Genomic DNA, 22,463 nt, shown 5'->3' with positions numbered 1-22,463 from the left:
CAAAAGTTTGGATGGTTTAAATAAAAATTGTTTGAATTCTATTGGAATCATAGAATAGCATACAGTAAAGCTAATGAATATTATGACGATCAGCTTAAGTTAAAAAGACATTTGAACATCAGGTATAGACATAATTTTAGTGCTTCAGGAGTACAGCAGCTAGAACCAAAAGAAATCTTAAAACCAAACCAAAACAACAACAACAAAAACAATACCAAAACCTAATCAACCTGTTAAAATAACTAAACTATAGTATGAATATAAGCTTTGTATATGTGTTCACTTTCTTTGCAAGATAACAGAATATGCATTCTAAAACTTTTAAGAAGTTTTAGAGCATCTTTAAGTGACTTGGAAGATATCAAATTTACACATTCTTTCAATGCCTTGTTTTAGCCGTGGTTTTCTGGTAAATAGTACAAATTAGCCATATTCTGTATCACCTGAGTATTTTTAATGGCTACGTCTTTTCTGTTCATTATCAAAGCCTATATACAGATCTCAATGACTGTAAGGTAGATATATATTCACATAAATGTTTACATAATTATTCACATAATTTTTACTGTTATTCCTTCCCCTTAATTGTGTTTTGTTTGTTTGTTTTGGTGTTTCTGTTTGGTTTTCTCTCTTATCATAGCTACTAAACAAGAAGCTTCTAGTACTTCAAAGGCAATGCTGATGGTTGAATATTTCTCTTGGAAATGTGCAACTCCTGGGGAGCATGTGCTGAAGATGCATACATATGCAACCAAAGCTACTGTGTTAAATCTTCCTGTTGGGTATGTATGAGCCTTCATTTCTGAAAGCTTCTTTATGCTTAGGGATTGAGATGATTTTTTACTTTATATAGTAACTAAGGTTTTATTTTCTAAAACGTAAGTTTTTGAAATATCAAACTGTTTGATAGCTAAGATTTGGTAAGACTACAAAATTGCTAGGAATTTAAAAAAATTAACCAAGCCCTTATAAAGATTTTGAACTTTTTGATCTTGTTTAAGAGTACTTAGCAAGACAAATCATGTTTGTTAGTTTATACGTTTTAATACAAAAATATTATGAACTAGAATACAAATTTTACTTAACATTATTTCTAACTAGAATGATTTTGAGATATTTCTCAAAATGCCAACAAAAATAAAAAGATTAGGAATTTTAGTGGAACTATGAAAGAATAATGCAGGAGGTTCATAGCTTTTTTTGAAATAGGATTTATGAACCATGAAAGGAGAAATTCTGATGGCATCCAAGAAGCCTTGCATAGCTTATCTCACATTCTAAAGTTGTTCCAAAACTGTATTACTAGTGCTTAATGTAATAATGTGCTTAATGTAATATCTTCATATGTAACTCCATATATGTAGTGTAGAGCATTGCCTGATTATTAAAATAAATAGATAAAAGGCAAAAGCCTTTGATATTTGTTAGTTTCTGAAAATGTTTTCAGTGAAAGAAGATGACATCACTGTATCTTGCCTTAAGCAGGAGGTTGCTGACTAATTCATTGAGGCCTTTTACATTTCCAAAAATAGAAACACACCAGTTTTATCTCAAAAAGATGACACAAACTGTATTTGAAAAGTAATGATCTGAATTTTCAGCTTGCTTTTTTTTCTGTTCTCCTAAGATAATTTATCTTTCTTAAAATATAAATCAGTATCATGCTGCATACTTAGAGTACAACAAAATGTACTTTAGAGAATTGAGTATATATCAAATATGTGTCATATATTTTAAATCCCTTAAAACAACAAACAAATAAATACACATAGAGAAAAAACCACACAACACTAGCATGTTGATATTAAAATTAGATCTTTAATATAGCTCTCTAATTGTCTGGATTTGGATTAATATCGAAAAGATACTATTCTGATTGTAGGTTAGTTCTTTGGCACGTGCATTTCCTAAGCATAGTTTCCAAATTTGCATACCCCTGTCCTCTGCGAAGCCAAAATAAATTCTTCTTCTTGCACCTGCAAACTTCAAAGCTACTAGAGATACAGGCAATTCTAAAAGTTAAGCATCCCACTTTTGAATCTCTCTCCTCTATTCAGGCTTTCAGTAAGCCTTAATTTACAGCAGGTGTGGGAAACAAATGGGTTTATTGACTGCTGCCCCCTTTTCATTCTAAATGAGAAATGACTTGCTCAGCCTGGAAGGCAGTTTCTTCCCTCTGCCTCTTGGTTGCCAGGGGACACCTCACATTTCACTCCAAACAAGATACGGTTAAAAAAAATCTTTTGGGATGTGGTTAGCAATATAACTCTCCTTTCTTATTCTCACTGCTCTATCTCTGTTTAAAACAAAGTTGCAGCTTTTACAAACCTACTGAGCTAAATGCTATTCTGACAATGATATAAGACCATGAAACTTCGCTATTTAATGGCAATAGATTTCCCAAGTATTTCAGAGGGACTGTAGGAAATTACTCACTGGAGAGAGGAGCTTGAGACCCCAGTGTTGTATAACCATAGTTGGGAATATTTTGACTTATGATTGGAACCTGTTGTAGAGTATGGTGAGCTAAACAAGAATAAGATGGGCATATGCCAATAACACATACTGAATTTCTGTTGTTTGCCACCTGAGTAGATAACAGTTGGATGGTTTGGCCCACAGTTGCTACACATAGCCACCAATCTGAAAGGTTCATCTACCAAGCGTCTGTTAAATTTTTCTGTTTTTTACCGCTGCAAACATGGAAATTATGGTCTAATTTATTTTTATGACCTGAACATTTATCTTCCTATCAAAGTTTTCTAAAGCAAATGTGTTTTTAAGTGTAGCTACCTGACTGAAGGATTTTGGGTATATCCACCTGAAATATTGAAATCATGTATTTTGATATAGAAAAGAGAGTAAAATCTAATCAATAAACAAATAAAATAGTGACTTTTCTGATTTTACCTACAGCGTATACCTGGAAGTTCTTGCAAAGCAAGAAATTAGGAATTCAGGATTTGAAGAGCTAGAAAAATCTAGGAAAGGATTTCACTTTTGCCAAATGTTTGTATGAAAAGAAAAATCTAAGATTTACTATGACTTTAAAACAAAACTTTTTTTTTTCTTTAATGTAGGCGACACATACTGCTGTTCACAGTAAGTTCTCCCATAGGATACCATATTCATCTCTGTAGCATGGTGCCATGTGTTTTTGGAGAAGAGGATGCTGTGATTCCAAGTCTAGAAAAGGTATGCATAGCAAGAACCAGTCAAACATCATGCTAAAGCTGTTTCTGACTGCTATTTAGTTTTAAAGTGAAGTACTGTTGGATCTTCATTTAGTTATTATGTTTCAGTATGAAATGGATGAATAGATAGAAGAAATATATTTTATAACAAGTACCAAGTTGGATTTTGCAACAGTTGTCTTGTATAAATGTGGAAGTAAGCATCAGATAGTATAGTAGTTCACAGAGAACAGCAGTGTGGAATGGAATACTCAAAATACTCTTGCTGAAATACATATGTCAGAGATTGTGTACAAGTTCTCTGTTGGAGGCATGTGGTAAAATACATGTACAAATATAATTCCATATTCAAACGTACCTGTCTAGTAAAAATAAATTGTCACATCAATAACATTTGTTTTGTCCCATGAGATCACATATTACTCACTGAGTCGCAGAGTAGCTTTTATCCCTAAAATAAACAATTGATTCAAACAATTTTTCATTACTGAGATAAGAGGCCACGGGGAGTAATCACTACTGCTTTTGGTCTTTGTTGCATACATTCCAGACAGATATCACTGACATTTATATTTTCAAGATTTCTTTGGCAAGTGCTATGCCCAAATACTTGGCATGGACAGATGGGGAGGGAGTGTAGCTTCTAGATCTCAGTAGTGCAGTAAAATAAAATTAAAAGATGAGTATAACAACAAATTTATATAGCAATGTAGATCCTCCTGGGCAAGCTCTGGAAGTGTGGGATCGATGAGTGGACAGTGGGGTGGACTGGGAACTGGCTGGATGGCAGAGCTCAGAGGTTTGTGCTCAATGGTGCTGAGTCTAGTTGGAGGCCTGTGGCTAGTGGTGTCCCCCAGCGGTCAGTACTGGGTCCAGAGCTATTCAACTTATTCATCAATGATCTGGATGAAGGGACACAATGCACCCTCAGCAAATTTGCTGATTATACAAAGCTTGGTGGAATGGCCGACATACCGGAAGACTGTGTGGCCATTCAGAGGGACCTGGACAGGCTAGAGAGTTGGGTGGAGAGGAACCTTGTGAGGTTCAACAAGGGCAAGTGCAGCATGCTGCACCTGGGGAGGAATGTCCCCCGGCACCAATACAGGTTGAGGGCTGACCTGCTGGAGAGCAGCTCTGCAGAAAGGGACATGGGGGTTGTGGTGGACAACAAGTTAACCATGAGCCAGCAGTGTGCCCTTGTGGCCAAGAAGGCCAATGTGATCCTAGCCTGAATCAGGAGGAGTGTGGACATCAGGTCGAGAGAGGTGATCCTCCCCCTCTACTTAGCCCTGGTGAGGCCACACCTGGAGTATTGTGTCCAGTTCTGGGCTCCCCAGTACAAGACAGACATAGAACTTCTAGAGATGGACCAACGTAGAGCCACGAAGATGATTAAGGGATTGGAGCATCTGTCTTATGAGGAAAGACTAGGCGAGTTGGGCCTACTTAGCCTAGAGAAGAGGAGACTGAGAGGGGAACTTATCGACCTCTACAAATAGCTGAGGGGACAATGTAAAGAGGATGGGTCCAAACTTTTCTCAGTGGTGACCAGTGATAGGACAAGGGGTAATGGGTATAAATTGAACCACAGGATGTTTCATCGCCATATGAGGAAGAACTTCTTTACAGTTCGGGTGACAGAGCACTGGAACAGGCTGCCCAGAGAGTTTGTAAGGTCTCCTTCTTTGTAGATATTCAAAATCTGCCTGGATGCAATTCTGTGTAACATGCTCTAGGTGAGACCCTGCTTGAGCAGAGGGGTTGGACTAGATGATCTCTGGAGGTCCCTTCTAACCTCAAACGTTCTGTGATGCTGTGAATCAGGGTCCTCATAATTGGACATTAAAACAGCTTAGGTAAATTTACAATGTTTATTGCAGCAAAGAGGTTTAAATGTGAGAAGCTGTGGCATTAAAAAATGACTTTTGGCTAGACTATACCCTTTACTTCAGAGTATCATTAGCAGGAAAGTGTCCACATTTTTGCACAGAAATCCTGATGAAGATTAATGATGACTTAGGCAGCATGTATTTGGACTTTTATTCAGGAAGACACAAATACTCATCTATACCCTTTTATAATATAAAAGATGCTGTGCATTTCAGATGACAGCAGTTATCTTAACACCGCAGTAGAAAGTTTATATATGCATCTTATTTTTGAATAAATGTTCTAGAACTAAAGATATAGGAAAAATAAAATCCGTAATAGATATGCATTATGCTACCTGTTATAATGTTGTAATATTTTCATTTCAATAGCTAAAGTCAGTAAAATTTTGCATGTTTTGAATTTTGATTAAATTTAAATTTTGAATACATAATTGATTTTGTTTATAAAATTAACAACAATCAGTTGATTTAAGAAAAAATTAATACTTCAGCACAGGAAAAAAGTCCTTGTATACTATCACAGCCTACAAATGAAACAAAAGAAAATCTTAGAACAATCTTGCTAACAATGGTTGGTTTTCTGCTCTTTCCCCAGGAGAGCTTCAGATTTATAGAACAAGCTACAGCTATCCTGAAAGCTATTGGTAATGTGATAAATAATTTCAGCAATAAGCCTGAACTTTCTGAAGCCTTGAAGGAGCTGAAACTAGCTCACTGTCCTCCTGGTCTCCATGGTACTGGAATGGCTGAACAACACTTCAAGGTGAACAAACAATTTTAATGAACATGTATCTAAAGGCTACAGAAGTCAGATAACGGCTTAACATTGTTGTCTACTTCAAACCAATGACTATACTTTTAAAAAGGACATCACAACAGTTTCAAATGTGGCATTCATTATTAAGTGAATGCATAAATGAAACTTGCAATGGTGTACCATAATTATCTTCTCTTAGTATGAACACATTTTAATATGTGCGCTACGTGCTCTAAATTTTAGCCTCTGGTTTTGTCAGTTTCATTAAGCACTTTTTGGGGCACGAAACATCAGCAATTTAATTTTATGACTTAAGTTTAGATTTAAAAAACACTACCTGAAATGGAAAAAAAAAAATCCAACATGATTCATTTCTGTGCCTAATATTGATGGTACAGGAAAACATTGATACAACATATGTTCCTGTAGACAGCAATGAATTTTTGTTTCAGGCATGCCATTTCCAAGTTTATTTTGTGTTGTTTTGAAACTGCCACATTCTTATTTCACTTTTATGCTGTGTATGTGTGATGAATTCAATGGTCTTTGTATACATGATAAAAAAGTTACACTTTCTGTGTAGACCTCTGTACTGTAACTTTTCATTATTATGAAGAGTGCAACAAAAACATGATATAAGAAAGTATGGTCATTTTAATGTCTATGTAAACGTTGACAGTACTGATAGAGCTTTTTTTTTGTTTACAGTCAATGCTTTATATATTCCAGTTTCACTTTCATCAAAGTACTGGAAAGTTCACACAGTTCAGATTGTTTATTTTAGAAGACTGAGTAGAAGAAAGGGCACCATATTCTTAAAATCGATTATATTAAAACAATAGAGCACCTAAGTCATTTTTTTGATGTAAAGGCTTGATACCAGGCTCAAAATCAGCAAAACAGGAGAACTATAAGCGGTTCCAGGTGCATCTCTTATGAAAGAGCCAATTTTCATGCCAAGTCCAACATGGACTCTCTGCATTTGGACTTGCATTTGGACAATGCATTGCTTTGGACTCTCTCCCAAGTCCAAAAAGTCCCCTCTGAAAAAGAAAATACAAATTTTAAATGTATTTTCTACTATGAAATGTGTAAAACTTAGGGACCTGAAGAAAAATTCAGGAGGCATCTCTCTTCTCCCCTCACAAAACCAGTATATATATTTGTAAAGGAATAAGAAAAACAAACAAACAAAAATAAAATAGAATAAATGAGAGGCACTGAATTAGCCAACAGTGATTCATGAATGAAAATATGGAAATAATCTATCTTTAATATAGACAATGAAAAATGATTCTGAATATAAACATGTATTAAAGTAATTTCTCTCTTCACCAGTGTTAATTTTTTCAAAGGAAGTTTTTATTAATATTACTATACATAACTGGAGATAAAATGTTTCCAGAAAGCAGAACAATTTGGAAATAAGGTCAATGAAAGAGAAAAATTATCAGATAAATATTTTTCCATTGAGTTATTACCCTGTTCTTTAGTTCAAATTGTGAGACAGGCTCTGAAAAACACACTTTAAAATATCTGATCTAGCTAGGGATGGAAAAAGCGACTACATTTCTGCTTGTTAAAGAGCATCAAGGTGTTGAGAATGAAAACATCACTTTAGTCCTATAAATAAGACACCAAGTTTTCCCCTTTCATCCATCAGTATATTCTTACTTTTAATAGTGGTACCATCGATTAATTCAGTATGCCCATTTAGTTGCTTGTCTCTGTTCTAATAAGAATGTCATTTGTCATGATGGCAATTGTGTGTTCTTACATCCTCTGGTCTGAGACAATCAGCTCACTTTACATAGACTGATAAACTATTTTGGGATGATAAAAACATGCTTTACATTCTGTCCTGTATTTAACAAGTCAGATACGAAACAGGTTTTCTCTTGATTGCTGGCATGAAGCACTGTAGTTCCACAGTGAGGACTAATTTTCAGTTACTGTATGAGAGGAACTTAAACATGTAATGAAAAATAAAATTAAACAGTTTTTGCAACTTTAATGAGGAACAATATAAATCAGCTTTTAAAAATGAATAATTCTCTGATAAATGTTTTTCTTCTTTTTGATTTTAGGTTTTCAATAGTGCATTTTGGTATTTGATTAAATATGTGTTGGGCAAGAAGGTTCCTTACAGATATAAATTTGCCTTCAGGTCCTTCACTTTGGATTTTAAAGATACTGAGATTTTTGAGGATGACAGTGTGTCTTCAGGTACTGGACCAGTATTGTTAATCACTTCAAACATATCTGCCATTCTTATTTTGGAGGGAATTAACTCTTCACTAATCTTGTGTTTTCTCTCCTGGTTCATTAAGAATGAGAAATGGTTTGTTTCCTATGAGATGCCCAAGATTTCTGACAGATCTGATAATAGAACTAATCCTTGTCTTTGTTCCAGAAAGTATGTTTATGTTTTATTAATTTATAAAATCGCTCTTTGTCTTCTTTGAATTGCATTTGTCAGTATTAATGAGCACTTACAGATACTTTATTTTACCTGGTATACTGCAGTTCATGGATCTCTTTCAAATTATCATCTGAAATGAATTCAAATAGCTACAGTGTACATGAAATGAGAACAAGGGAAGGCTCAAGTTACTACCTTTACTGCAAGTTCTATTTCTTGGTGGTGGATTGATTACCAGCTCTCCCTCCCCCTTTCCTCCCCCCCCCCCCTTTTTTTTTTTTGAAGCCTATTAGTTGCCAAATCATTGTGTTTGCTGGCTAGTATTCTGGCTAGTCACACGTGTAGTGTGGGAACTAGCTACAGCACTGTCCACCTCATCTCCAGTCTGTGATTAGGGTATGTTAGCTATCTGAAGGTACTGTGGGAGGGATCATGATATTATAGGGAATGTGACAGGAAGTTTGGTGACACTGAATGGGGCAATAACGTGTGCAGGCTTTGCTGGTTCCCGTTCCCAGAATAATTCTCTCATTGCAGGTTCTTTTCCTCATTTTATATGCAGGCTGGAGGCATAAGGAGTTAGAATTAAGTTCACCTGGCAGCCAGATACATGGCTCTTTTCCATTTCCATAGACTTGTTTTACTATCTGTGTAACTTTTTAATCTATTAATATTTATTTTATTAATGTAAGCTTTATGTTTATGGCTTCATAACAAGACAAAAAGAATTAATCTGAAAAATTGGCATGAAGATGCATTTTCACCATTTAAAGATCATTCTTTCAGGGTTACTTATCTTCCCCTTCTGCAGTTATGAACTTACAATATGAAGTCTTTGCTCTTGGTCAACAAAAAAATGATATTACTTTCCTTTCATTAGTCAATTTATTTTGGAAAGTCGGTATAAAAAAACTTCATTAAAATTTACATGAATATATTTACTGACAAAATAATGTAATAAATTTTGAGAAAGCACCTATATTTGTCTCTGTTGTTGCTTTAATGGGGATTTTCCTCCAAATCTCTCTTCTGAAGGTTATTGTTTTTGATATACAAAAGATGAAGAGTCGGACAGAATGACTGCATAACTCAATGTGTTTTTCAGACTTATATTCTAAGACAAGAGTAAAAGTTATAAGGGCCCGTCTGTTGACACTTGTAACAATACTTGAAGTCGACACCTGTCACATTTTTCAAGATGATTGTGCAACTAATTTCTGTATTCCAAAAAAAAATCCAATATTAAGTACTTGTCAACAATAAACAAGAAGGTATTTTTACATTAGATTTGAATAATCAACACAGCTAGAATATATGAAGTTTTCATATAGCAAAGACGTCATACATGTTACTGAATTATAAGGTATAGTGTGGCAGATTATTTTTGTTTGTTTGTTTTGATTCTCCACCTAAATCATAAAAAGTGGAAGAAATATATGGCAAAGAAAATTTTTATTTCAGTTTGCTTTCCTACAGTGTAAAATTTATCTTTTTAATTTTGTTGCTTTTCCAGACCTAAATCACAAGAAGTTGGAAAGTGAATTGTTTCACTTTGCCTTTATTTACCTTTGGATGTATATATTTTGCCCTGCTTGATAAAGATTGCATTAGAGTAAGTGCATGCTTTTGTTCAGGTTCCATCCCAGAATGCTAAAGTAATGGAGACAGCTACATTTGAAAAAGCATAAAGCAAGCCAAATGGTGGGGGAAAAAATAGGTAGATAGTAGGAAAGCACAAGTGACAAATGCATTATAGGAATGCCTAGAAGGACCTGGTTTATCTGGCCTGCAACAACACTGCTGCATTGTCAGGTTAGTTGCACAGATCGTATAACAACTTGAATTATAATCCTTTGAAAACTAACAGTTATCACTGTAAAGTACCGTAATAGATGAGTAAAATCTTTTTGTTGTCTGTGTCTGAGGGTAGATCTATGCAAGTCTGAACTTTAAATGCCACCTCCATTTTGTATTAGCATATTCATTTTGCACAGTGTGCTAAATACACCACAAGACTTGCCCAGGGCAAGGTATGTCACAATGTACTGCAGTTAGTAGCCCTTTCTGGCAAAGTTTCTGAGAAGTCACCCTGAAAACAACTTAGTGACATTGATCTGTCTGCCAAATACCATCCACCCCTATGGAACAGCTAGCACAGGAGCCACAGGAGGTGTGAAAGTCCATGCAGTATGACAAAAAGATAGAAGGTTCTGAAGCTGATTGCTTCTCCATGTCATGGCTGTTCTATGGTTTTCTGGAGAGAGAGAGTAGATAAGAGACTGCAGAATTTCAGGGCATCATGAGATATTGAATTTACGGAGGTGTGTGATGCTTCTTAGAAAAGAAAGCCTATCAGGATGACGTTACATGGGACAAGGTGAGACGGTCTTAACAGTTCAATGCTGCTTGGCTGCTCTCTGTTGCACGCTCCCTCTGCTTACTCTTTACTGGTTTTCTTGGACTCTGTAATGAGCCAACCCAGTTCACTAACTCAGTCTCTGGCACTGATTTCTAAGTCTAGAGTCTTGGTCACTTGACAATCATTTAGGCACAATTCAAAGGTTACATTTCTTTCTTGTGGATAAATTCCAGCTATAAAGTTGTAGAGTACCTTTTGAGTGCAGTTCTGTAAGAATCTTCTGGTCTAAAACTTTATCTTGTCTAGAAGTCAAGCTGTTAGCTATAAGGTTATCTGTGTAAACCATTTTTGAGAAATCCTATACCGGCCCTGTTCTCTCCTGGAACAAGCTTTTCTTTCTTGAAATAGTGGTTAAGAGGGTGATCACACAGTTATGTGGTGGGACTGAAGGGATAACTGTAGACATTTGTTTCCTCTTCCACTCTGTTTGGATTCGAACTTGAGTTCCAATACAGGGGAGGGAAGGTTTGCCACTAATTGACTGAATATGTAAAGTGTCTCTCTAGTACTATATGCAAAATGGACCTAATCAATAAAAGCATTATATTGCATTGCCTACAGTATCCACGCTATCAGGAGAAAATTGCAACTGATTTCACTGTTGAACTAAGTTTTGTTAGGCTGCTTGGAGAACTTCAGTTTTATTAATAGCAGTGTATCTTGTAATTAACAAATAAAACAGGTCAGAAATTCCTGATGAATCAGTTTAATTGTAATGTCAAATGCTGATCATTTGAAGCATCCCCTAGTGAATATTTTTTGATTTAAAGCATTTCACAATACCACACATCTCTGTTTAAAAGACAAAATACTGAGAAATGTGAAGTCAAAACAAAGCTTATAGATCAGAATATTTAATTTTGTCTAGCATTACTTTGACTCATGTTACAAATCAAAATATTTTTGTTCTTATGAAAATGTATTTGAAAAATAAATAAAAAAATACATATTTAAGAACATGTAATTTTACAAAACATTCAGTGTTTCACAATCAGTGTTTCCAGTTTTCACCCTGATTTGGTGTAACTTTTGACAGTTCACATGAATAAGTAGTAAGGTTTTGTCATTTCTGTGCACGACTGCATCCAAGTTACCGTATTTGTATATTTAGAAACAACTCAACATTTAATTGACTGTATACCCATGTATTCTTTAGCCTCACAGATTAGACCAGATGGCCTCCAATGGTCCCCTCCAGTCTATATTATTCTGTGCTTACAAGCTTCTATCTTATAAAGGTGGCTGTACCGTGAATCTTGTTGAGTTCTGATCTGTTCTCTGTTGAAGTGGTGTTGTGTAACACCACTACACAGAGTGTTTCAGAACCACTAGATACTAAAAAAGCTTTCTGGGTTTTGGAAATAAGACAATAATGAGGATTGATGGTTGGAAGCAATCAATCTTATCAATGTTTGATACAAGAGATTAGATTGAAATGTGTGATCTTCTAGTTGATGACAGCATTATCTTTTCTTAAGCTAGTGTGTCCCACATTTCAAGCAGCGCTCTCTCCTCCTTTTTGTTTGTTGGTATTTCATTTTGGAGCACAGTTTCCTTCCCCTCTCTCTGTCTCACCCTCCTCACTGTACATTGTTGCAGTTCCAAACTGGCCTCCTGGCACTGCTTCCTTGTAGTGCTGCTCCCCATACCCTTTCCCTAAATCCTGGTACTGATGGCTTCCAGGATGCTAATTCTAGGCAAGGATTCCTTCAGAGAGTTCATTAGTAATTTTTCAGATCCTACTGATTTCTGTTCCACTCAAAAACTCCTTGATAACAGAAAGTCGAGTCAGATAAATGAGCTTCCACTTTATCATAGATCCTACCCTTAATCTACAGCTCCTTAGCAAAGGCTGAATATAATATTTTGAATAATGTTAATGTTTAAATTATTACTTCATAAAATGATCAGATTGAGAGATAGAATCACTTAAAATGTTACGAGGCTCTTAAGCTATATGGAGATTTAGGCTTTGATGCATCAAATTCTATTGGCTTATGTTTGGAAGGTTATTTTGAAATTATATTAAAAGATTTGTTTTTTAAAAATACACTGAAATAGCTGTCTGTAAAAAGAAGTAAGGACTTGATGATTTGGTATTTGGCAGTAGCATAGTAGCTGCATGCTAACTTTATAATTACACAGTATGTGGTGTCTATTTTTATCATTATAGAAGGAAAATTTTAGGAGACACATTTTTGTCATATATGGAAGTCATGCATAAACCACTGTGTTTCTCTAATATAGCTCTCAAATCATTTGTTTATTTTTTCACTTCATAGCAAGCAGCTACAGGACTTCCAGCTTTAACGATGTTGCTCATTCTCTCACCCTTACTTCGGAGAGTTCTGAGGTTAATTCCCCTGGTAGCTGGCAGAAAAGAATTCCCACTTTTGAAGAAGAAGCAGCGGCTCTTAAACTCCAAGCCATTTGGAGGGGGGCTTATGTGAGGAAAGTACTGAACAGCAGAAAACCAGGTGTGTCCTTTAAAAGTAGCTTTTTAAAAAAAAATATTTCATGCTTCATCTTGTTCAAATATTTAAAGATTTGGTTCCTAATTATACCTGGTTAAAGTGAACCAAAATGCAGTAGAACATTATAGTTCAATGAATAATCTCATATAAATCTATGAAGTGTTCAACCTAGCCACTTAGCACATATGATTCTAAAAAGTAATGTAAGACAACTGCCATTGATTTCCATAAATATTAAAGCAGAATCTACATGAAGATAGTTTTAGCTTAGAGCTGGGTTAAATGTTTATTTTCTACAAAAGCAAGTAAAGGTTTTAAATATGTATGTGTCCTTCTTTTACATCATTGCAACAAGTAGGTTTGTCTGTGTTTTTCTAAACTATATTTTAACACTGTCATGTTGATTTGTGATGAGACATACAGTAGGAATTACAGGAAAATGTGTATGGACACCTGTGATGACAGAATCCTAAGGAAATTAATAAAGTAATACATTTGGAGAGTTTCTCAGTCTGTACATTCATGTGTATTTGTGTTTTATTTTCTTGGTCTTTTTTTGTTTGTTTTGTTTTGTTTTTTGTTTTAATGTGTATAGCAAATAACAATTTGAACTTAGGCTTTAAGAAACCTAAATGTCATTGGCAGAGTTTAGTATTTCCAATGATTTTAAACTGGTTTAAAGAAATGTTCTGATAAAGGTAGTAGGAAAAGGTGGTGTGAGTGTACAAGTGAAAAAGTGAGAAAAGGTGATCGGAGATGGGGAGAGAGAAAGATCTTAAACAACAAATCCAACTAAGCTTTGGCCTAAAATCCTTTCTTTGTGTGCTTCTGAGGATCATTATGGTTTGTTTTTCATAGATTTGAATTCAGAGCACACTTAGGGGAGGCAGAAAAGCTCTCTTCAAGAGGACCTCCACAAACCATGACCATTTCAGCTCAGAGAACATAAAGAAAAACTCTTATTAATCATGTATCATGTATAATTCTATAAAAGCTGGCATAACCATTTCAAACAGCATTATGATATTGATGAAGTATTTGGAGCATTCATAGTCTAGCCAATCTAAATTTAGTCTTTCTACGGTCATAACTCTGTATTTTCATTCTATTTGAAGCCAGAGATCATCATTAAAAAACCTAGTCAGATACCCAGTTTATGACAGGCTGTTACAGTTCTGCTGGAAACTCTTTTGTGAGTCACATTACCTACATTTCAGTGTCCTGTGGGCAATGTGTAGGAGAGACTGATAGTGAATAAATACAATTCCTCTCCCAACAAGTCCATACAAGCACCTGAGGAATGTAATGGATAATCAGCAGAACACAGCATCAAAGGCTGATCCTGTGTTCAAAAGATCTTATGCTGATGCTATGCTTCATTCTTAGGTATGTAAATAGAGGTATCTTACATAGCAGTTGAAGACTCGTGTTACATTTCTTAGCCAGCAATTCTATCATCTTAGTTGGACTACTGTGTCCAGCTGCAGTGTCTGCAATCCAAGAAGAAAGATAGGTGACCGGATCTGGGTAGAGTTGTAAGGATCATGATTAAAGAAGGGTCTTGTACTTGTATACTGTTAGTTTTGAATTTGACAAAATGGAAGATTAAGAATTACATCATTATAATCTGTAAGTATCCACATGAGAAAAGGAATTTGATAGCAAACAGGTCTTTAGTCTGAGATCTGAAGGGTTAATGAGGTCTTTAGTCTGAGATTCAAAGATTACAAGTTGAATCCAGACACATTCAAACTAGAAAAAGAGGTACTTGTTTTAAAAAGTATAAGGTATTTACCGGAATAAAACAAGAGTTGTATTGGGTTTTCATCACTGAAAATTGTAAAATCAAAAATACACATCCAATTCAAAAAAGGCTTAATTCTTTACATGTGATGAAACAGCATTTAACATGTTAACCAGGCAGTTATATGGAAAGTCAGATCACAAAGATACCTTCTAGCCTTACAGTATATGAATGTCTGAGGATCTTGACAAAGAAAACTGCTCTGTTTTGAGATACATGGTCACCTTTTACTAAGTCATCCCCGTCTGCTAGAAATTCCTTCCTGACCTAGCATCATTGCTAGGGTTCTCTCTCTTGTATATTTACCTGCACCTGTTGATCTACTCGAGTTATCTTCCAAACTTTCAACTCCTCATCAGTAAATCTAGTGCCGGCTTTCTCCCAGATTATCACCTGCACCCAGTCTTACTTAAGCTTTTCCACCAAGTAGTCTAGTGTCTTCTTAATTTATAAAAAGTGCCATTTGTAAATTAGGAGTTCTTGTAAGCTTTCACTTGTGTTAACTCCTACAAATACCAGAGCCTGGAATCTGCTCTTTTGATGATTCAGATTCTAGAGTTTTATCTTTTTAACTATATATGAGTACCTCAACTCCTTTCTTTAATTTTCTATAATGTCTTAGCTTCCCCTGATTAACCTCTACACTGCTACTTTTAATTGAGGTATTTTCTTTACAGTGCTTTGCTGTTTGGCCTTTTTTTTTTTTTTTTTGTCATACTATTCTTCTCTTTTTTGCCACTATCTATTTTTTTTTTCTCCCTTACTTGTCATTGTGGTAAAGTGTAACTTTTTCCCCATCTTCTTACTGTTTTGTTTATTTTTTCATTAATTGTTTATGCAATAAAGGAGGATTTCACATAACTTTAGTCTTAGAAAGTTAAATGTTAGAGGTCTAAAACAGTTGCCTAGTCTTCATCTTCATTCTCCAGATGGAAGTAGACATCCTCAGATGGAAAGACAGGCTGTCATCTGGGAGGTATCAGGCATGGGTGGGGTGAATTATCCCCTAGAGCTGTTTGATTCTCTTCTTTTTAGCTTCACAGATTGCCTAGGCACCTGCCTCTTAGTATTATAATTGCTACTGAGAGCTAAACAGTGTGTTCTCTGAGGACAGAAATAATCTCATATCAATGCAACATGTTATGGTGAAGGTCTGTAAATCAGAAAATATTAGTCACATCATTTTTGATGTTGTAGGAGTACTAAAAGTACAAAGGTGATGATAAAGAAGTTTTCCTCTATCAAAGGAAAAAGTAGTTATCAGCTCTGTGAAACCTCTGTAAAATTCCAAATAAGGTTCTAATGATACGTAAGAAAATTAATTTGTGCAAGTAAGGTTTTTCATGAGTATTTGGCAGGTGTATATTAAAAACAATAAAAATGTAGGTGCTACATACATTTTTCTAACTTATTTCATTATTTCTAGGTACTAAAGAAAACACTATTGTCAAAGAAACCTTGCAAAAATTGTGGACTGCAATTGAGTTAAATTTTGAACAGTGTGCTGTAATACTGTTAAGGTAATGAAGTTATCAATTCAACTATTTTATTGGTGCCAGTTCCATAGAATTGCCATAAATTGCTGTTTCACAAAATAAATGTACTAAACTTTGTTGAAAAGGATGAGATGCTTTCCACGAAGACATGCTCTGCTTTATTCTGTGTGCTTTATTTACTTGAATAAAACTATATCACTTCTAATCACTAGGTAAGGATGTTACTAGAGGGTTTTTTTCCTACAGCTTGAACTAGAATATTATCTGTATTCTTCTGTACTTTTTTTTTTTTTTTAATATCCAGTAGGCTGTTTCATATGTATAAATCTGATGCTGATTCTTTGATTAAACATCTATCCAGATGATTTAAAGAAACCTTTTGATTCATGCTTCTGATTCATTTTAAGGAATCATGACTGACATTAGAAAGGCTATTTAATTCTAGCATAATTTATATCACTGGGGGCTCTGTTTGCAGCACTTGCTTGAAAGAAAGTGTTTGTGTTCCCTGATATTTAATAACAGCTTTTGCAAAGATAGCTGCAGTAATTTCAACAGTGTTTCTTAAATCATTTTCAAGCATGACTGCCTTTGGGGATCATGTATTTTTACAAAGTCCTTAAAAATTATCTCTGCAAGTGTTCACACGACCAATCCAGCAGTAGACCAGCTCTGCTAAGGTTGAGGAGTGAAAACTAGCAATAATTACTGGCTGTGGATACAAATCCTCACTCCATATAACCCAGCAATTTGAGGAACACTCACATGGGGGTATATCTTTTTAAAACATATGGGACTGATTCTCAGGCATCATCTCAGGGGATGTATTTGACTGTTAAAATCATGTTACTATGATTTTATTATTATTATTTTTTGAAATACATATATATATTTTAACAACTGATCTGAACAACTGAATTTAATATAATAATCTAGCACCTTGGCCAGTAAAGTTACATGCAGGAATTTCAGGAGTTCAGTGTTAGGGTAAAAGTTTTCCCCATACTCGAACCCCAGACATACCACAGGGCAGAAGCAGTACCATTTTACAATACAAACAACTGGTCTAAAATGTCCTAAACTAGATTAAGCTAGAGTTACCATCTGTTTGTCATTATACATCCCACATTCTTGGTGAGAAGCTCACTATATTTGTCCATACTGTAATTTTCAAGGAGTTCACAAATCTGGGGCTGTCCAAGCGTGGTGTTTATCAGTAGCAGAAGGAACCTTTGCAAAACTTTGTGGACTAAGATTTCAAAGCATCCTGCTTTAAACTACTTCTGGCAATATTTGGATCCAGTCTGTGGCTCATCTTAATTAAATGTCAAGGTTGACTGTTATCATTGCTAAAAGCATGGTTGTGAGGATAGTTTGTGTAATTTTAATTGCTGTCTAGGGATAACAAAACATCAAAGTACCATTGTCCAGGTTTGGCTGATAATATTTTAGCAATTGAAAGAGTTGGACATGTTTTGGGAACATTAACTTTTGATATTACAAATGATAAATAGAACTTCGTGGTGTCAGTTAGGTGCCGGTCAGGTTGGCTCTAATTTCGTAGAACTTAATAACACCTAAAAGATTATTGGCCTAAAGAATAACTTTTGAAGTTACTCTTTTAGGTTCCTTCCTATATGTAAGGAACAATTTTAATCACATTTAAATTTGTTTGGTTTTATTTTTATTGCTGTCTTGTTCCCCACCCAAAAAAAAAAAACCACCAGAAAGATGTTTATTTTTTAATCTCCTAATGATGCTACAGCTTTAAGATGACAGCTTAATATAAAGAAATGGAAGTTATACTTACGGATATATATGTATTTTTAATAAAAACAAACAAATGTACACACAGATAGACTGATAGATAGACTGATAGATACAAATATTTGTATGTAAGTATCAGCCATTACAGGCTATTAGTTCTTGAACCTAAAGAGCACATTTTCTACCTGATTTGTTACATTTTTAGTGTGAATAACTAACAGAGAAGATAGTAGTAGTAGTAAAACCTTTAATAACCACATTTATAGTTACGGTCAGATGCAAACCAGTGTTGCTTATGATTAGTATAAGTCAAAGTCAAGATATATGTCCCCTCCTCATTAGATTTAAATGTTTATCTCTTTTTCTGCTTTCCAGAGAGATGTTTAAAAAAAACTGTAAGTCAGTTGAAAATTTTCCTTGCTATGAAGATGAGTGGTGTAAGGTCTCTTTTGCCGACTATGCTGTAACATATGCTGATCAGCCACCAAATATTTGGTTTGTGATTTTTAGGTGAGTTTCATACAGCCTTATATGATTCTTATGAGGAAATAATATTGATACATTGCGTTTTTCCTAATCTGTTTTAAAAACATAAACATGTTTTTAAAACATGTTACATAAATCACTTAATTTGTGAAAATATTTTGAATGTAATTTTTATTTTATTTTAGGGAAATATTTATTGTTCCAGAAGATATGCTTATAGTGCCAAAGATGTATACCACTATCCCTTCCTGTAGACTTCATGTAGTTGATAATGACACTCTGGAGGAAATGCCACATGTCTTTTTCAAAGTGACACCTCAGGTTTATCCCAAAAATAAGGTAAATGTGAAGAGTGGTGACGGAAAGTATTTTAATAATGATTGCCTGAATTCTGTAGATATTTTCAGCTAAATTGTAACGTTCTGCTTAGAAGTACACCCATATTTACTAGCAAGTTTAAACAGACTGTCAATGACCTTCTTCCATGCTAAATTTAATGTGGAAAGAATAGTCTTAATTTTCTTTGGTTATTTTTGATCAATTCTAAAGGGCGGCTATCACCCAATTTCCCTGAGCTGTGCTAATCAAGAGCAACTTGGCTGCTGTGGCTGATGCTGTTCACCTGCCAGGATAACCTTGAAGACTCAAGGACCAAACTAAGAATGTGGCACAAATAGCCTTTTATAAGGCATGCTTGCAATTATTAAATTACATGCTTCTTCAGGTGCTAATGATAACTGTAGTGCTGATGCCAAATACAGCTTTAGATGTGCTCCCTCTCAAAGTCTCTAAGAATCATTAGAGTAATTTGCTTCTGGAAATAAATAAATAAATGTAGTTAAATAAGTATCACACTTTCCCCTCCTCCTGCCTTTTTGTCTTTAGGCTAATGACAATTTGCTCGGTCTTGCAAGGTATGTTTCCTACGCTCTTGATTACTTTCTCCTCTGGACTCTTCCCAGTTGTTCTCATTGTTTCTTGTTTATGATGTACAACTCTGAGCACAAAAAGCTTTGCACCAAGGATTTACTGAAGGCCATACAAATGATGAGCAAGAAATGATTAGTTTACATGTCTTGTGGGTGGGCTTACTTCGCCTTATAAATCTGGCTGTGATGCTTTCCCTTTTTTTGCAACGGCATTTTTGACTCATACTGCTGTAGCCCTAGGTGCTTTTCTGAAGAACTGAATCTTGTAGTTTATTGTTCTTGACTAAATATGTTGTATTTCACTATTGATTTTAATGCCTTTTTTTTTTTTTTGACTGTTTCCCTGGTTTAAAATAACTTTGGATTCTTATTTTGTCTTCCTAAGGAGACAAAATCCTTACAAGTTACAATCCAAGTTACAATCCTTACATAAGTTACAATCCTTAGCTTCATGTTATCAGTTAATTAAACATATATTTTCCCTTCCACCATCCACATTACTAACAGAAGTATTGAATGAAAACAGTTCTAGGTGTAGATATTTGAAATCTCACTGACTGCGACCTTCTTTTCCAAACTGGGTCATGAATATGTGCTTTTTGGAAGTGGTTATCCAACATCCACTCTAGTTTCCTCATTACGACAGCATTTCTGTAGAATTATAAGAATGATCAGAGAAACAGTGTCAGGTGTCTTACTCAAGGCAAGATATATGATGTCTATCATTTCTCCTTCATTCCTGTCATGTGCTTTCCTATACAAGGAAACTTGATTGGTATATGACTTTTTTGCTATTAATAATCTTTTTGCTTTGTTGAGGGGGTTGCAAGTGGTTCATTTCATTATTTATTTCATAATATTTCCAGCCATTAAATCTATGCTGTCTGATAGTTTTCTAGGCAACTTTGTCCATTTTAAAAAAGTAACATCATAGTTCTGTAGTCCTCAAGTACATTACCTTTCCCCCATCAGTTATGAAACATAAATAAAAACCCCTGCGATTGTTTTATTCTGTTATTTAATCGTCATTCAGTTCATAAGTTCATCAGGCCTAAAAATAAAATTAATATAATCATTTACCACTTATTTCCCTATTCTAGCCTGCCTCTAACCTCTTTAATGTTACCTCTACTGTTAACTATGTTAGCCACACTATCCATGGCTTATCTTTTTAGGGAAGAGAAGTTCATGTTTTGGCCTTCTCAGTCTCATCTGTCAATAGCAAGGAACTGATGTTAGTCTAACACCATAGAAGTATTTTTCTTATCCTTTTGCAACCCATACTTGCACGTACTTTCACCTCTGCCCCCAAAAGAATGAACTTATTTTATATAGTGTTTGTAGTGAGAGCTGGCTGAACGTGACAGGTAAGGACTGCTACTGCTAGAGGAATATGCAGGGCTGTAGACAAGCTCTTCAAGTTCTCAGAGCTAATTTGGGATCTTCAGCAGTAGGGTGTGTATTCTACTGGGAAACAAAGTTCAGTTTGGAATCCGACAGTGACAAGTGGCAGGATGCAAAAAGAAGTCTCAGTGTTGAACACTACTTAATGCCTTTCAAGAAAGTGATGAGCTGTGGAAAGAACTATCACAAATTTTATTATTTCTTTCAGATCTCATCTGAGCATTTATCCTATTTAGCATGCTACAGCTGTCTATTTCTGTCTTGTAAGACATATTTTCCACTTCCCCAATTTTACTATTTGTTTTTCTCAAGTGTCCTCCCATTTCATGTGCTTTTCTTTAATAAAGATGTCCAGAATTGAGCACAGTATTCCAAATAAGATCTTACCAATACTATGCAGTACTATGGTTTAAATACTGGAAATGCTCATTTTCCTATGCCCTACCCTCACATGATACTTTCTATAATCCTTTTTTATTTTTTTTTCCCATGGACACGGCACATAATAACCTCAGCGATTCTGTCATTAACTAAATTAAATGGCTTATTTTTTTTCTCCTATTCTTCCTTGTTGAAGTCCTCTCCACTTAATAATTAGAGAAGATATTTTAGTTATTATTCTTTCAGCTCATGACTTTAAATTTTACAAAATTAAGTGTGGTTAATATCAGTAAAGAGGGATTTTGATTTAACAATATTAAAACAGTATTGTACATATATGCTGTATTTTTTGTACTTGTTTTTATTACATTTCTTAATCACTGCTACTGAATTTCTCATTTTGACAAGGCATTATGTGATTGTCATAAAACACAGAATAAAGTGCTATTATTTTAATCTGTTACCTTTCTTTCTAACAGTATTTGGTAAAAAAAAAAATAATCAACAGTGTCATACATCAAGCAAGAAATTATACAGCATGCCTGAATTCCTAAATGTCAATATTAATATAGTTCTTTTTTTTTTTTTAATAAACCTACCAGTTAGTTGTTCTGCTTCAAAACTATGAATCAGCAGCTAACAACAGAGTGAAATAGATATTTTATCAGCAGATATTATTCTGCTGCAGAGTCATTCCTGGAATACATTCAATCACACTGAAATGAACTTTATGATACGAAGAATAAAATCTGCAGACTAGCAATAATGTCTGTCTTCTTTCTGCAGATATTACAATCTAGATATAAACTAGCTACCTGCTTCACATTATTTAGATTTTATTTATTTATTTTTGTATTACATTTTCTTCTTCCACAGTCATTTTTTCTCAACTGCTTGATACAGGTTTGTCTTTTTTTTTTCTTCCCCCCACTGTCTTTTTTTTATACACAAGTTTTCTGAACAGATCATAAAAAATGATAGAGATGAGCATTTTTCAATCTTCAGCTGAGCAACAAAGATAAGATGTTAAGAAAT

General features: G+C 34.7%; 1 protein-coding gene across 2 annotated transcripts in view; it reads left to right on the top strand.

Annotated features, from left to right (window-relative positions):
* Window positions 1-22,463, top strand: part of ADGB (androglobin) — a 118,388-nt gene that overhangs the window by 65,163 nt on the left and 30,762 nt on the right. For both annotated transcript variants that reach the window (XM_083832557.1, XM_083832558.1), the window contains 8 exons: window positions 641-782; window positions 3,081-3,195; window positions 5,685-5,852; window positions 7,934-8,072; window positions 12,970-13,164; window positions 16,392-16,485; window positions 18,604-18,738; window positions 18,900-19,053. In XM_083832557.1, the coding sequence (XP_083688683.1) occupies window positions 641-782; window positions 3,081-3,195; window positions 5,685-5,852; window positions 7,934-8,072; window positions 12,970-13,164; window positions 16,392-16,485; window positions 18,604-18,738; window positions 18,900-19,053 (1,142 nt within the window). The remainder of the gene's footprint in view (window positions 1-640; window positions 783-3,080; window positions 3,196-5,684; window positions 5,853-7,933; window positions 8,073-12,969; window positions 13,165-16,391; window positions 16,486-18,603; window positions 18,739-18,899; window positions 19,054-22,463) is intronic.

The sequence above is a fragment of the Anser anser genome (assembly GCF_964211835.1).
Source record: "Anser anser genome assembly, chromosome: 3".
NCBI lineage: Eukaryota > Metazoa > Chordata > Aves > Anseriformes > Anatidae > Anser > Anser anser.
The sequence above is the reverse complement of the archived record's forward strand: the minus strand, read 5'-3'. Positions and strand labels throughout refer to the sequence as shown.